Source organism: Hetaerina americana, unplaced genomic scaffold (genome assembly GCF_022747635.1).
Source record: "Hetaerina americana unplaced genomic scaffold, ioHetAmer1.1.p SCAF_3, whole genome shotgun sequence".
NCBI lineage: Eukaryota > Metazoa > Arthropoda > Insecta > Odonata > Calopterygidae > Hetaerina > Hetaerina americana.
Genome location: NW_027286874.1, coordinates 69,840,505 through 69,854,437, shown reverse-complemented (window position 1 = coordinate 69,854,437; position 13,933 = coordinate 69,840,505). Strand labels below are relative to the sequence as shown.

The 13,933-nt window shown below is 39.0% G+C and overlaps 1 protein-coding gene across 1 annotated transcript in view; it reads left to right on the top strand.

Annotated features, from left to right (window-relative positions):
- Nucleotides 1-4,526: 4,526 nt before the first annotated feature.
- Nucleotides 4,527-13,933, top strand: part of LOC139690426 (putative fatty acyl-CoA reductase CG5065) — a 25,962-nt gene continuing 16,555 nt past the window's right edge. Inside the window, exon 1 of the mRNA XM_071587876.1 lies at nucleotides 4,527-4,733. Within this exon, the coding sequence (XP_071443977.1) occupies nucleotides 4,527-4,733 (207 nt within the window). The remainder of the gene's footprint in view (nucleotides 4,734-13,933) is intronic.

Genomic DNA, 13,933 nt, shown 5'->3' with positions numbered 1-13,933 from the left:
GGTAGCCCCCCATTCACTACTACTATTTTTATCAGGAATTTTGATTTGCCTATTCACAAAACATTAATTTTCCATGCTCACATGTAGCTCGCTCAGTTGTACCAATTTTCTCGCATTGGGTAAAAAAATAACTTTTACCCTGTTACCTGGGTATGATTTGGTAGGGTTTATGAGTTATATAAGATTTGCACATAACATAACAAGTGTTTGGTCTCTCACTTAAATTAAAATACTATAATTGGCAAGTTTTATGTCTGATGCCACAGGTGCAAATAAAAGTATTTCTCGACAGGCTACCTGGGAATTGTTAACATTTGCCTGCCTCCAACGAGTAATCGAAGTACAAGTGGGCAATCATTCGATTCTATTATTTACCATAAATAAACAAACTTCCAGGTTTAATTATTCAATAAAGCGCTTACGTTAGTGCCAATATCGTCCGGTTTATTATAGGTGTAGCTAAAAATAACCATATTATCAAGCTTCAAGGACAAAATTCGATTCAAAGCTTTTCCAGCTCTGATGATATATTTTATTGTGCTACATAAATCGCACTAAGTCCTAAGACTTTGGTCCCAGATACGAAGAGAATCCACTGTGGTTCAATGATTGAATGATCATTCCATGAAAACATGTCCTTTTGCGAGAACTGATATTTTTGTTCACTGTTTTGACCCTTCCTCGATTTTTTCCCTGAATTTTTAACGTGGCATCCCGCGATAAAATTTTAACTCGTGCCTATTTTCCCATGCGGTTATATCCCCAAAAGGAGGGGCTAAGTATTGTTCAAATGCGGAAAGTGTTGTGATTTGAGTGGAGAGGGGACAAGAAAAATGGATTTTTATGATTAAGGGATGGAAATGTCAAGTGATTAAAATAAAGGTGAAATTTGGAGATCATTCAACAGGAAAGAAAAATAAATTTTAATGGAGGAGGTTTTCGGGTGTTAATAATCACGAAAACTGGAATAAGCTAAATTTGTTAGCGGAACCAAGGACATATAACGACACCTGTCAGATTCTCCCCATTCATGAGATTTTTCCTGAAATTAAAATTCTTTCATAAGTTCCTCTCTTGAAGTTCATAAATTACCAGAAATGCTCTTTAATGAGCAGAAGAAAAAATATGGTGACTAAAGAGAATATAGAACTTATATATATGGAATCAAAAGGGAGCTACGAGTCATTGATTAGACTAAAATTGGCAAGTTAAGGTCAAGAGAGACGAAAAAAATAATAATCATATTATTTTTTCAATAATATGAATAATAGCCTCGCCATATGAGTATAATATGCCTCAAATAAACAACCTCAACGCTTTAAAGAGCGGTGAATTTATCGAAATTATCGAAGTGAAATTATCAGAATGTGAGTATAATTTGATCATAGCGTAATTTTCAGGTACGAAATGAAATCGTTTTCTTTCAGAGAAATGAAAAGCGATGGTATTTTTCAATTATGACCAAGTTATATACGCAAGACAGATTTGCACGAGGATATTACCGGGTGCTCTGACACATGTAATAAAGATATGTAGACTGAATGTATAATATATTTGCAAAATAGAAAAAATCCAGTATTCCTATTACATTCCACCATATTAAAATATTTAACATATAGAAATATTTTTAAACTAAACATACAATGTGAAACTACTGCAATTAAATTGGTTCAGTGAGCGGTACGAATTCCCGTCGACAACTGTTAGAGTTGCTGTCATCCCTTATACCAGGATGTATTGTGATCAAATTTAATAAAATTAACGACAATGAGCGACATAAAATTACATATAACTTATTTATGAAATAATATTAAAGTAATAAGATGATTTCCCAATAAATTTCCGTAATTTGGAGCTTTGGATGAGCGGTTATTCTTATAGATAAAAGGTTTGAATAAAAAGTATCGGTAACAATTATTCCCTGACGTGTGCGTTAAGTGCTGAATTCAGACCGTCGGGTAAATGTGAACATGATCATAGATCTTATTGGCAGATATTATTGTAAGATAACAGTTAACACCATTATCACTGAAAATTTGGCGATGCGAAAGATCTGCGCTCATCTCGTCTCGAAGGCCTTTGAACGACCAAATGCAGAGTCGAGTGTCTGCTTGCAAAGACCTGCAACGCGACGCGAAGATTCTCGAAACCCCTTACATTTGCGACTTGGCACCAGCAGATTATTTCCTATTTCCCAAGTGAAATCCTCCCTCAAAGGACGCCATCATGGGGACCGTGAGTGCCGTCAAAGAAGCTTGCACGCGTACCTTTAAGGACCTTCCGGAAACCGCCTACCAGGAAGCCTTCGAGTCGTGGAAAAACCGCTGGCAATAGTGTGTCGGCGCTTAAGGGATGTAAATTGAAGAATTTTAAGGCATTGTAGAAGTATCTGAAATAAAGCGATATGCCCGAAACATTTCCAAATACTTTTTATAGAAACCATGTGTAACTAGTATCCCCTAACAATTGGTGTATTTTGCATTTCCTCCGAGATTATTGACGGAAAAAAACAAAGTATAATACCGAGTACATCTTCTGGAGCAATGAAGTTCAATACATTTCCAAGCGCCAAATTAGCCTAACTGTATAAACTATTTCCCTACTTGAATTGGAGATACCCTTAAATCTGAGATCAATCTATTTCATACCTATCCTATATCCTTCAGTTTATTAATTACAAGATTCAATTGATGGTGGCAACAAACCTTATGTCCTTTCATTTTTAAACTTCATCTTTAAACATGGCGCCGACTTTGTCGAGACTCTTCGATTAACAAAGCTATGTTGGCAGAGATAGTTAAGCCTGTCAGTTTAATATTTGTACGATATTTAAATAACACAGCACAAGAAAGTTTATCAGATTTGTGCATCTGATATTTTTCTCGAATTTCTTGTCCGTACTGAGTAAGAAGCAAAAATCTTTAATTAATTTTCCTTCAAAAGGAGAAAATAATGGAAAATCTTAAAACAAGACTACTCATTTCCAAAGAACACATTTGAACGAGACAAAAGATACTCGGAGCAAGCGCCATTTTTCTCAGGTAAAGTAGATAACATTTTTAGGGAGGTTCCGGCTACTGTTCCTCTCGTCTTCGTTTCACCGGATGAAAAAATAGAACACTTGCGAAAACTCAATGTTAAAAAAATCAATTTACGTGGATAGAATCCTGGAAAGACTTTCAGTAACATGAATTTCTTCATTAATAAAATTTTGATTGTGTAAAATATGCACCTCAATGGATACTCTATCGGGTTAGTGAGTCTTCGAAGTGCCTGTATCAATATCTTTTGGATATCTTTGCCCCAAAAAATCTGCACACCTACGACCTTAAGAAGTTGATATCAATTTACTGCCTTATTCCCATAGTTATTAATTCGCCCCACTGTGTAACACGCTGCGCAATACAGACTGCACATTCTCTTTTCAACAAGTAGCCAGTCTAATCCTTAAGCCATGACCTGGTTAACATTTAAATTGAAGTATAGATATGAGCAACACGTCGCAACACGCCGGTGACGACGGATTTAAGGAACGCGATATTTTAATATCCATAAAAGATGCAATTTTTACAGGAAAAATGAGCTTTTTTCAATTTTTGTGGAACGAGGGAAGACGTGAATACACAGGTTTGCTTGCACCTTGGTTTGATGAAAAAAAGTCTGGTACATCCCGAAAAAATCGGCCGATTCTAATATTTTTCCATCACTAAAATGAGTATCGCCCATCCTGCCACCGTGCAGCCAAAATTCATCTTCTTCCAGGAGCGAGAGGAAAATCCTCACCGGGTCAACCTCCCCCCACCCGTGCTCGAGTCTTTCACCTCACCGCCCTCCTTACGCGCTCCACGCCCACAGCCCCGTAACCTCCTCCTCCTCCGCTCAACCGGCCTTGCAACCTCGCAGTCAATCGCCTCTCTGGCGAGGAAAGGAGAGATAGAAGAGGGACTGGGGTGTGGGAGACCCCCCCGTCCGCCGGTCTCCTCCTCCCACCTGCCATTCCCGAAGGCACTGTCCCCTCCGCCGCGCGAAGGCGAAGGAAACGGGTGGATAGGCGAGGGCGGACAGCGACGCCTTGTCTCGTGCGAGGGGAATTAATGCGAGGAGGACGGAAGAGACGGACGCAGTGCTCCGCGAGAACCCTCAACAGGCGGACCCGTGTGAAAGCCTTTGGGACTCTCAACGCCTCGTCTCCAGAGCGGACGTCAACTCCCGCGAGAACAGCTAGAGCTAGACGGGCGAGGGGACTCGGCCAAAGCATTGACTTTCGACCGCGGACCGTAAGATTTCCAAATCCCTCCGCTGGTCGGGAGCTGGAGACCCCGGACCGGTCTATCTTACCTTCGACGAAACGGCGTTGAACGCACCGTCCTTCGGATCGGAGGTACTCAACGGGGGACTTTCGTCGGCGCCGGCGATCTTCGAGAGAGCGTAAACAACCTGCTTGATCGGTGAGAGGCGAAAGGAGGGAAAAAGGCTTTCACAGTCAGCTGTCTTCGCCGGGGAAGGCGGCTCGGGAATCGGTGAGGATGGCCGAAGCGAAGATTTTCCCCCGGGTGGGAGAGTTCTACCGCGGCAAGACAATTTTCATCACTGGGGGGTCGGGGCTCATGGGCAAGGTCCTGGTGGAGAAGTTACTGAGGGACTGTCACGAGCTGAGCCACATCTACATCCTGATGCGCCCCAAGAGGGGAAAGTCCCCCGAGACCAGGCTCGAGGAAATGTTCAAGTTGCCGGTGAGTGCCAAATTAAGTGTACCGCTCAAATTTGCGAACTTAATTTCTTGATAGTGGACCGGGTGAGAATATAACGGAACCGAGGAAGAATGTCCGAAATTATTATCTCAGAATCCTCTCCTTTCTCTGCGTGCTGTCATTACTTGCAAGCCAGTGAAAATGAAAAAAATAATTCTTTCAATAAAACATTTTATCAAAAATAGAGCTACGAGTTTGAGAACTATGTCATACAGATAGAAGGTCAAAACGCACAGAATCTATTACCCAAGCCACGCTACCAACAACAAACACAATTTTAGCAAGAAAAAGCAGGTCAAGTAGATAGTCGAGGGATATTTTTACACTTTTAGCGTAGGCTGATACATGACCAGCTCAACGAGTGTGGAGTAATGGTTTAAATTTCTTTGATTGAGTATTTTTTTAAATCTCCGTTAAATTAATCACAAATTTCAACTTTTCCAGGGTTCAATTGTAATATATCCGTTGTATTACGTACCAAACTATCCACATTAGCATTACTAATTGTTTATTAATTGCCGGTACAACTATGACTGCTATAGAGATTTCTTAGTTTGACATTAGGCTGTCAGGACCGATTCGCCACGAGGGATTACAGTCCTCCCCAACAGTAGAGAGGTAGACGTCCATTTAATTGATATCAAATCACAAAAATATCCCATTGCAGCAATTATAACACCGTAAAACTTCAATTAATGAAAGTGCGTTGACTATATTGGTGCGTCAGATAAAGAGGTTCGATTCCTAAGCATGCTACGGTACGATTCCACTAAATTATATATGCCCTGATTCGCAATTCATAATATCTTTTCCAGCCATCCCTTAAAGACAGTTTGCCTCGCGTAATTTACAGCGGACTTCCTTCCAAGTGTTTAAAATTTCATTGTCCGTATGCATAAAATATATCTAAGTTAAAATCATTCCTTTGGCACAGAGCATATCGATATTTCTTCATTCTGGGAATATGGGCAGCAACTTGCAATAGCGCAGAAGATTGAGCTAATGGCATGTTGCTAATGACTAATACAAAAGAAAAGAATGCCTTTGCCAAGATTAGACCAAATTCATCATCTTCATGCTGTTATTTCTTCCAGGTAACAGCATGACATTAGAAAGTAATGACCTTGTCACAAGAGAACGGTGCTTTCTCTGCAAATGAAGTTGACGGAAGTAACTTGTTTGCCAGCTATATGATATCCATATTGCTTTCACAACTGTAAAATTACGGCGCACACGTAACAATGTCCTCGCGGATAAAGTAAGAATTATTGATGCAATAAGACAAGTAGGAAACTAAATAAATAATAGAAGATAATAAACAGACATTAAGCCCGAAAGGGCCGTGTGCCAGATAATTAGTGACTGAGATTCTATACATATCTTTTAGCATTTCCATGGGGTAGGAGTATTGACTTCATTTTAAGAATTCGCAAAGCGATTAACATGAGTGATGCCTATTAACCATATTATTTTCATTAAGTTATCTCCTCAGTTCATGAGTTCACGGCTTGAATACGCTGAGCAAATGCAGAAAACATTTAATAGAAAAAAGTAAAAGACAACACACAGACGATAGGTGTGAAAACCGTGATGTAACGAATTTCCGAAGGGGAGCACTTAAATAGCAAAAGAGAAGACTCGGGTTTCAATCCCCCATCTAGTCATGGAGTCGTTCCGATAACTTAATTTACAACACTAAGATTGTCTTCTAATTAAGGTTGATACGGTCGATATTACTCTCTCCATTGGAAAATTGCTTTTAAGGTAAGCGCGACTACCATCTAGAAGAATACATGGTTCCCTTAATTGTGTCTCAAGTTCGATTTGCACTGAGTGCGCGGTGCGCTTGCAATGATTTCAATGAGCTCTCCGTCGAAATTCATAGGAACTCATCTCTGATCCTCAGTTAAGAAGTCATGGTTCCTTGCTTCTCACTAATTCTAAAATTAACTCCCGTGTATTACCCAAGTATCCTCAACACAATTATTTTTTGCATTTTTTTCTTTCGCACTTCGTCAATTTCAAGCTACCTTACCATAGGCAATAGCCGCAAAACGCTTAAGTTCAAGGGATGGTTTTTTTTGTAAATGTAAGGCACTTTCTCTCAGATTCCGGACAGGGGTAAGCGTAAAAAGAAAGGCGAGAGAGGCCGCAATAATTAACGTTCTCGAGAATATTCGCACAGTAGGTTTGATCTTGCTTTCTCCGAACGGCATTTTGATTCGAACACTCTGGACTGGGCACACGTAAACGCCGAACTGCTGAACGGATGAGGTCTGACCCTAGAAGACGATGTTTGGGCTCGTTACCCTTTTACCTTTATATATTCGTTGATTCCGACAAAGAGGAAATGTCGCGAAGTGGCCATCAGACTTGCAGGCAAAGAAATAACAGAGCAATGCAGACGTTACAGTGATGCCAGCAATTTAGTTAAAATATTATTTTATTAATGGTTTCAACCATCAACCGAATGAACAACCACAACAATAAAGGATTTGATTCTTCTCTGCGTACGATACGAGTGAGTAAAGGGGATGTGAATGGGTCGAGCGTTCTTCTTACTGACCGGAGGGACCGGTTCCCTCTCCTCGTGGCACTCTCAGCTTCACCCAAGAAGTGTGATTTCCCCGAGAATCAGATCTTCTTGGGCAATCATAGGCGACAAAGTTAAAGGAACTGACCCTCCTACCCTCATATTTGAATTGTAAACGCTATTTTCCTTGGAATTAGGTGAACTCTACTCCTAATCCATTAACCAAATTTCGGATTATTGTGATTGCAATTTGAGCTATCACTGGTATTCCATCAAGTCAGGCTGCCGAAGTTTCGATAAGAGCAATGTCGGCGAACGAATACCTAAAAACATCCAGGAAGACTTCATTCAGAAGTATAAAATACTTGTTGGTTACTAGTGAATCATTTTCTATTGTGTAGTGTTGCTAATACTTAGTTGGCCACATCTAAAATACACTCATTAACACAATTATTTCGATAATATTTAGATTTTACGACAAGTCGGTCTACGTCAGAAGTCAAAGTTTCAAGGAGATTACAAACAAGAAAAAATTTCAGAGAAGCATTGTTGTAAAGTACTCTAGGGATCAGATTCGTGGAACATTGGAAAAGCAAGCAGACCAGAGAAAAATAGAAACCCGGTCCCAGACCTAAACCTTGTGCGAAAAGAGGTGTATTCTAAAGATCAGATTGATAGATGAAATAAGCTATGAAGTCCAGAGGAGAGTTGAGGAAGAAAAGATATTATGGATCATGATAAAGAATGCAAGAACCAGTTGGATTGTTCAGAACTTGAGGCATACTTAATGAATCTTTTTGGGACAAAATAAAAGGAAAGATGGAAGGGAAGGCGGAATCGAACGGAATACTAAGGGAAAAATACGAGTGAAGAGAGATGGACGGAAAACCTATCAAGGGGCACGAGAGAGTTAGCATTGGCGAGGCAGGAGTGGAGGGCTACAACCTACCAATCTTCGGGCTGAATTTTCATGATAATACCCTTGGGATCCTTTTATAAGTACAAAAAAATTAAATTGTACCATCACAATCTCGCCCAGTGAATGCATAAACAGCTTTGAACGCTAAACATAGGATGGGAATGACACTGTTGCGGAAATCCCATGTCTTGTAAATTAAAATTCCAGTTTCACAGCAAGAAAGGAGGAAATATAAGCTTTTTTTATTCACCGAATAAACTTACTGAATCCCATTACCCAATTGGAATCCTGAGATTTGCGATAATGTGGCTGGCACAGCTATTGTTGTGGCCAGGACTGGGCTCATTATAGCGTATCACAGGACCCATACCCACAACGGAATCGTGATCTTCCAGTTGGCCTATGAAAAGATTAACCAACATAAGTATCGCAACGGCAAGGCTATTAAAGATTCATTCAAACATTATGAAGTTACTGGACAACAAAAAACGTATCAAGTGAATTTATCAACATAGAAACCTTAGGAAACCCCTTGCGGGTCGATGCATGAGGTTACGTGTATTTTATAGATGTAGATTTACTACTAAACACGCGTCAATATTTAGCGATCGGTTGAGAGGAATACCAAAGCATACGTGATTTATAAGAGATACAGAAAGAAGAAAATCCACAGGGCCTAATTTAAAAACACGCGAAATCGTTTTTCTAGCTTCACCTGGATGTGGAACTTTATACACCCTCTACAATTAAACCCCATTGCTCAGTGATATCTTTGCATTGCCTATTAATGATCAGAAAACTTAAATTTGTTTATGGGAATTTTACTTCACCAAGGGAGTTAGTATCACGTGCGAAAGTTAATACACCTGCTAGGGAAATCAATATGTTATTAATTTAACCAAAATTATTGCTTTTCTAAATATTATATCAAGATAAATTCCACCCCGTGGAGATTAGAATATTAATTTCCTTTCACTTTATAGGGCAACAAGAAAAAAAACGGGGATTTTTTTACATGAGGGGATTTATTTTTTCATTTGACATTGATTCCCAATCCCGACAGACATGAACTGTTGGAGTACCGAAAAATAATGATAAGCAATGATTGCGAGATTGATATTTTAACGTTCATGCGAATATTTTAGGTGACCATTCAATCTGAGGTCAACTTCATTCACCCAGTACCACAGTCCCGTCGTAATCCTCACGACAACACCGTTGTTACGATGTACATGTACACTCAAGTTATCCATACTTTCCGCCAGAGTTCAAAGGGTTCCAATTCTACTCTCTGAGAGGACTTATTTAACGAGCATGATGCCACACCAACAGTCTGAAAATTCCCTTCCTCGTAGATGAGCGAATCCGAAGAAGTGAGATAAATGCTTTCATATATTTTACAATGTTTGCTTACACTCTCATGGTAAATATTGAGGACCACCCTTCACTTAATCGGTGTCAGGGTGTTCAAATATGACGCCATGAAAATATTTGTGAGCAAAATAAGAATATCGCTGCCACAAAACAAGGCCATATCAAATGTATAGCGATGCATAAGTTGGAAAATCCTTTGCAGTGAATTGAACTACGGGAATATTATCAAAACTATCACGTGGTCTGAAGTTTCCGTTTTGTTCTCCCTTTAAGTTGAAGGACCCATACTAAGAGGAAATCCATTTTTGAAGGATTTTTCTTCATATTTCTCAAGGCAGTCTTTTCCTTCTATCATGCGACGTTTCTCTTCATTAATTATGGTATTAAAATCGATCAACGAAAGATTACTGTAGATTAAACCTCCCATCCTCGCATTATTTGGAACCACACATGGAATGAGTTCGGGTGCTGCTCTCCATGTAAAGAATTCCTCTGAAAATCTGCCTCTTGTAAAAGTATTGCTAGAATATAATGATTAACTCCATTTTGTATTTGTGAATTATGCTTGTCACCCAAACGATGAAAACTTTCGACTGTAACTCCTGAAATACACCTCTGTGAATTCATCTTAATAGTTCAATTTGATACCTTGGCGTAACAATAAGTCAAGATGTTACAGAAAATGATGTACGTAGTGCCTCTTTAAATTTCATACAAATAAGGAGAAGGTAGCGCGTTGAAGGCTTTCAATGTATATTCTTAATTCTGACAGCATAAGACTTTCTCTTTCCCTTAATCGAGTTCGGACGCTGAAATAATGCAAACTGCCTATCTATTCATTACGGCAGGTGGATGTTGGAACACCCTGCTCCCTTAAGTGAATGCTGCTCATTCGCTAGCAGGGAAAAAAATCACATTCACTAATATCCTTAGTTTGACCAAAATCATACACCACTCAACCCGTCCATGTGAAGCGTCCAAAGATTAAGTGAACCGTCCTTGAGGGATATACCATCTGTAAACGTCTCCAATGTCGAAGATGAGTTCAAGTAAATGCTTAACAAATAAACGAGTAAACATTCTATTCGCCTACTTTCTACGGTGTAGGTGCAAGGGCAACTCAATGGCAAAAGTCGTACCAAAGTCTGGATGTAACAGTCCTCGAACCTGCGAGGCCAGTTTAATACAGATCTACGCTTCGAAGTAATATTGACACAAACTTATGCTCCATCTTATACAAATACATTCTCGATATAAATTCGCGCTGACACAAATTAAATATATCAGTGACAAACTGTTAGCGGGAAGGAATTCCACCATTTCGATATACTAACTAAAATGTAATGGTAATCAGCCCGGCGAGTATATTATCAATGTATACAAAAAAAGTTAAATAGTGACAAGCATTATACACAAAACCTTTTTTTCGGTTTGATCGTGAATTGTTCGAAAGAGGGAAGAGTGTTTAAATCTCTCAGAATCGGTGTATATTTATGAAATTTAATCCGCGTGCTCTGTTTTGTGGATATAACGTAATAATTCCTCTGTACTCATAAATGTAAGCATCCTGTATGTTTCTAAGAAGAAGAGGTTTTTTTTCGGATTCTGCTCCATTGATTTAAACATATGTTATAACCTCCACGGGTCGAGAGACTCCGTGGGGGCGTGTGGTAGAAAGTGCTAGGAAAGCATCCTATATTTGTTAAATTTCTGTGAATAATCATTGGGACAATTACTACATACTTTGTAATATGCCATTAGTTTTAAGCCAAAACACTCCAACTTTAAGTAATTTTCATCGGCGAAAGAAAAATATAACATCTTACAACTTATTATTCTTGTTATCCTATATTTTAGGTAAACTGGTGCATCCCTATCAAACTTAAGGATCTATTAAGTGTCAAATATTGTACTCGTTTTCCTCCCCCAATTATCCTTAAAAAGAGCAATACAATAAGAAAGAAATGCGAATACTTATTACTCTTGGCAAACATTTCTTGAGCCAATTAAATTATATTCATCGAATTATCTTTGTCGATGATGGAATTATTGATACAGGAGCTCACAAGAATTTGGCATTGATACCATTACAGCTCATTTTTCAGTGTAACTCAAGAGATCTTCACATATTAGTTGCGATAGTGACTGGGATGCATCTGTGAATCTCTCTTACTAAAGAATCTCCTTTCCTTATGACGCATGAGGGACAAGCATGGAATTTATGTCAGCTAGTCATTTAATCAATCTAAAAATGTGGAAAAGGAGAAATCTTTTCTTTCTAACTATAATTCTCCATTTCATTTCCAGTCTAAGGAAATATTCACTAAGTGTCGGTCTCTAAGAAAATTGTGATAAATAAATTGAAAATAGTTTACAACCAATGAGCGGCCGGAGCCTTCCCACGTTAATGGAAAACTTTTGAAGATTCATCTTTAATTAATTTGTGATTGATCTCATTAATTTTTGCCATTAGGGATGGATGGAAAAGGAGGAAGGGTGGAGGGAAACCCGGCGTCGGCATTAGCCTACTGTTATAGAAAGACGCTCAGGGCTCCGCAGTTTAACCCCCCATCCGACGGACGGCGTACTCAAATTACTCTCCATAAAGCACCTCAAGTACGGATCGGGATACTGCAAATATCTGACGTCTTCAGGATTCGAAACCAGGCCCTCTAGGTGGGAAGCTAGTACACTAGCCACCACACCATCCCGATCCCCCCGTGGTGTTTCTAATGGACATATGTTTGCCACGTCACAATGGTTTGGAGTATAGTGGATGTTAACGGTTATTAAGTAGGATAAGAATGGCATTGTTTACCGGCGAGTATGGATTTCCATGCATTGATTTACGATTTGTTCCATAAACGGATCCTTAATGATTCAATTGATCATATTTAGCAACATATATATAAAAAATGTAACTGAAAAGTAAAAATGTCGCATGATCCATTTTGAAGAACGAGCGAAAAATCCTATAGCTAGCGCCGGAAGGCGATACATATGCATTATTGTTAATTATATGCAATAAGAATCTGTAAACTGATAACATTTACAATACTGAAGCTAATGGAAACAATTGGATACCTATGGATTACATTTCACCATTCAATGCTTAAATTGCTTTCATATTGATGCAACAATTTCAATCAATCATAAATCTTGACCGGGTTTCGAATCCGGATCCCTCGATGTCTGGCCGAGTGCTTTAGCCAGTTAAGCTATCGAGGCGTCCTCTTACACTCCGAAATTTTGGGGCTTTAAAGGAACAAGATGTTGATACTTTCTTATTATTTAACTTGATGTGTTGGATTACGATTTATCATTCATGCTTACTTCCAAGAAATACATTATATCTCCGAGGAGTAATATCGGAAGTATCATTTCTTTAGTTGAGCGCAAGTTTAAATAGGAAATAAAATATTTTGGAGCCTGATTCACCGTTATCAACAGTCAATTACTAAATCGATTCTGACTCGGAACAATAGCTACTTGATTAGTGCAAAAAATGATGAAATAATTGGTGAAAATCCCTATTAGTAAAACTCAGCTGAGAGACACAACAAATATATTTAGTGCCATAATGCATCGCTACGATGAACTAAAAATAATAATGGTGCGTTGTTAAACTATTTGGGAATCGAGTTTGAGAAAGGCCAACGTTAATTAGATAATTTGTTTTCACTAGTTCAACCTGACTACAGACCTAGAAATTTTACACCAGCGTTGAAATCCCTCGACCGTTCTTAGGAGTAGAAATTTAAATATCACTATAATGAAGAACCAAAAACCTTAAGCCTGAATTTGAGGTATTTTGGAAATTAAAAGTCGAAAAAGTAAACTGACGATCAGAAGATTATCGGACTTTGAGTACGTCTATATGAAACCATTCACCACATAAAAGCACAAAAATAAAAGAGGGAAAATACAAGAACAGAGCCAGCAGAAGAATTGTTTGATCTGTACCTTTTTTAAGGGGCGAACCCTATTTTCCAATTTTAATTTTACAGCACTACCAACTTAAATAGATTTTCTGAGAGCCTATAACCGCAGATATCAAAGGCTGAAGGATGAGATAAAAGGTTCTGGCCAGCTGCCGAGAGTTAAGTGTCGTGAGTACTCTCGAGATCATGAGAGAAAGCCCTGCCTTGGATAGTTTCGTACTCCATTTCAAGGCACTACTGCAGCAAACAGATGCGGCCATTACGCTTCCGACATCAACGCCCTTAATCGTTCGGCAAACATAAGGATGCTGGTTTGACGCGGAATGTCAAAGTTTCGACATCGATGTGTCGTTACATAGAACAGATATTGTCGCCTTTCTGTCCCGCCAGATGTAAAAGGAAAAAAACCGCTGAT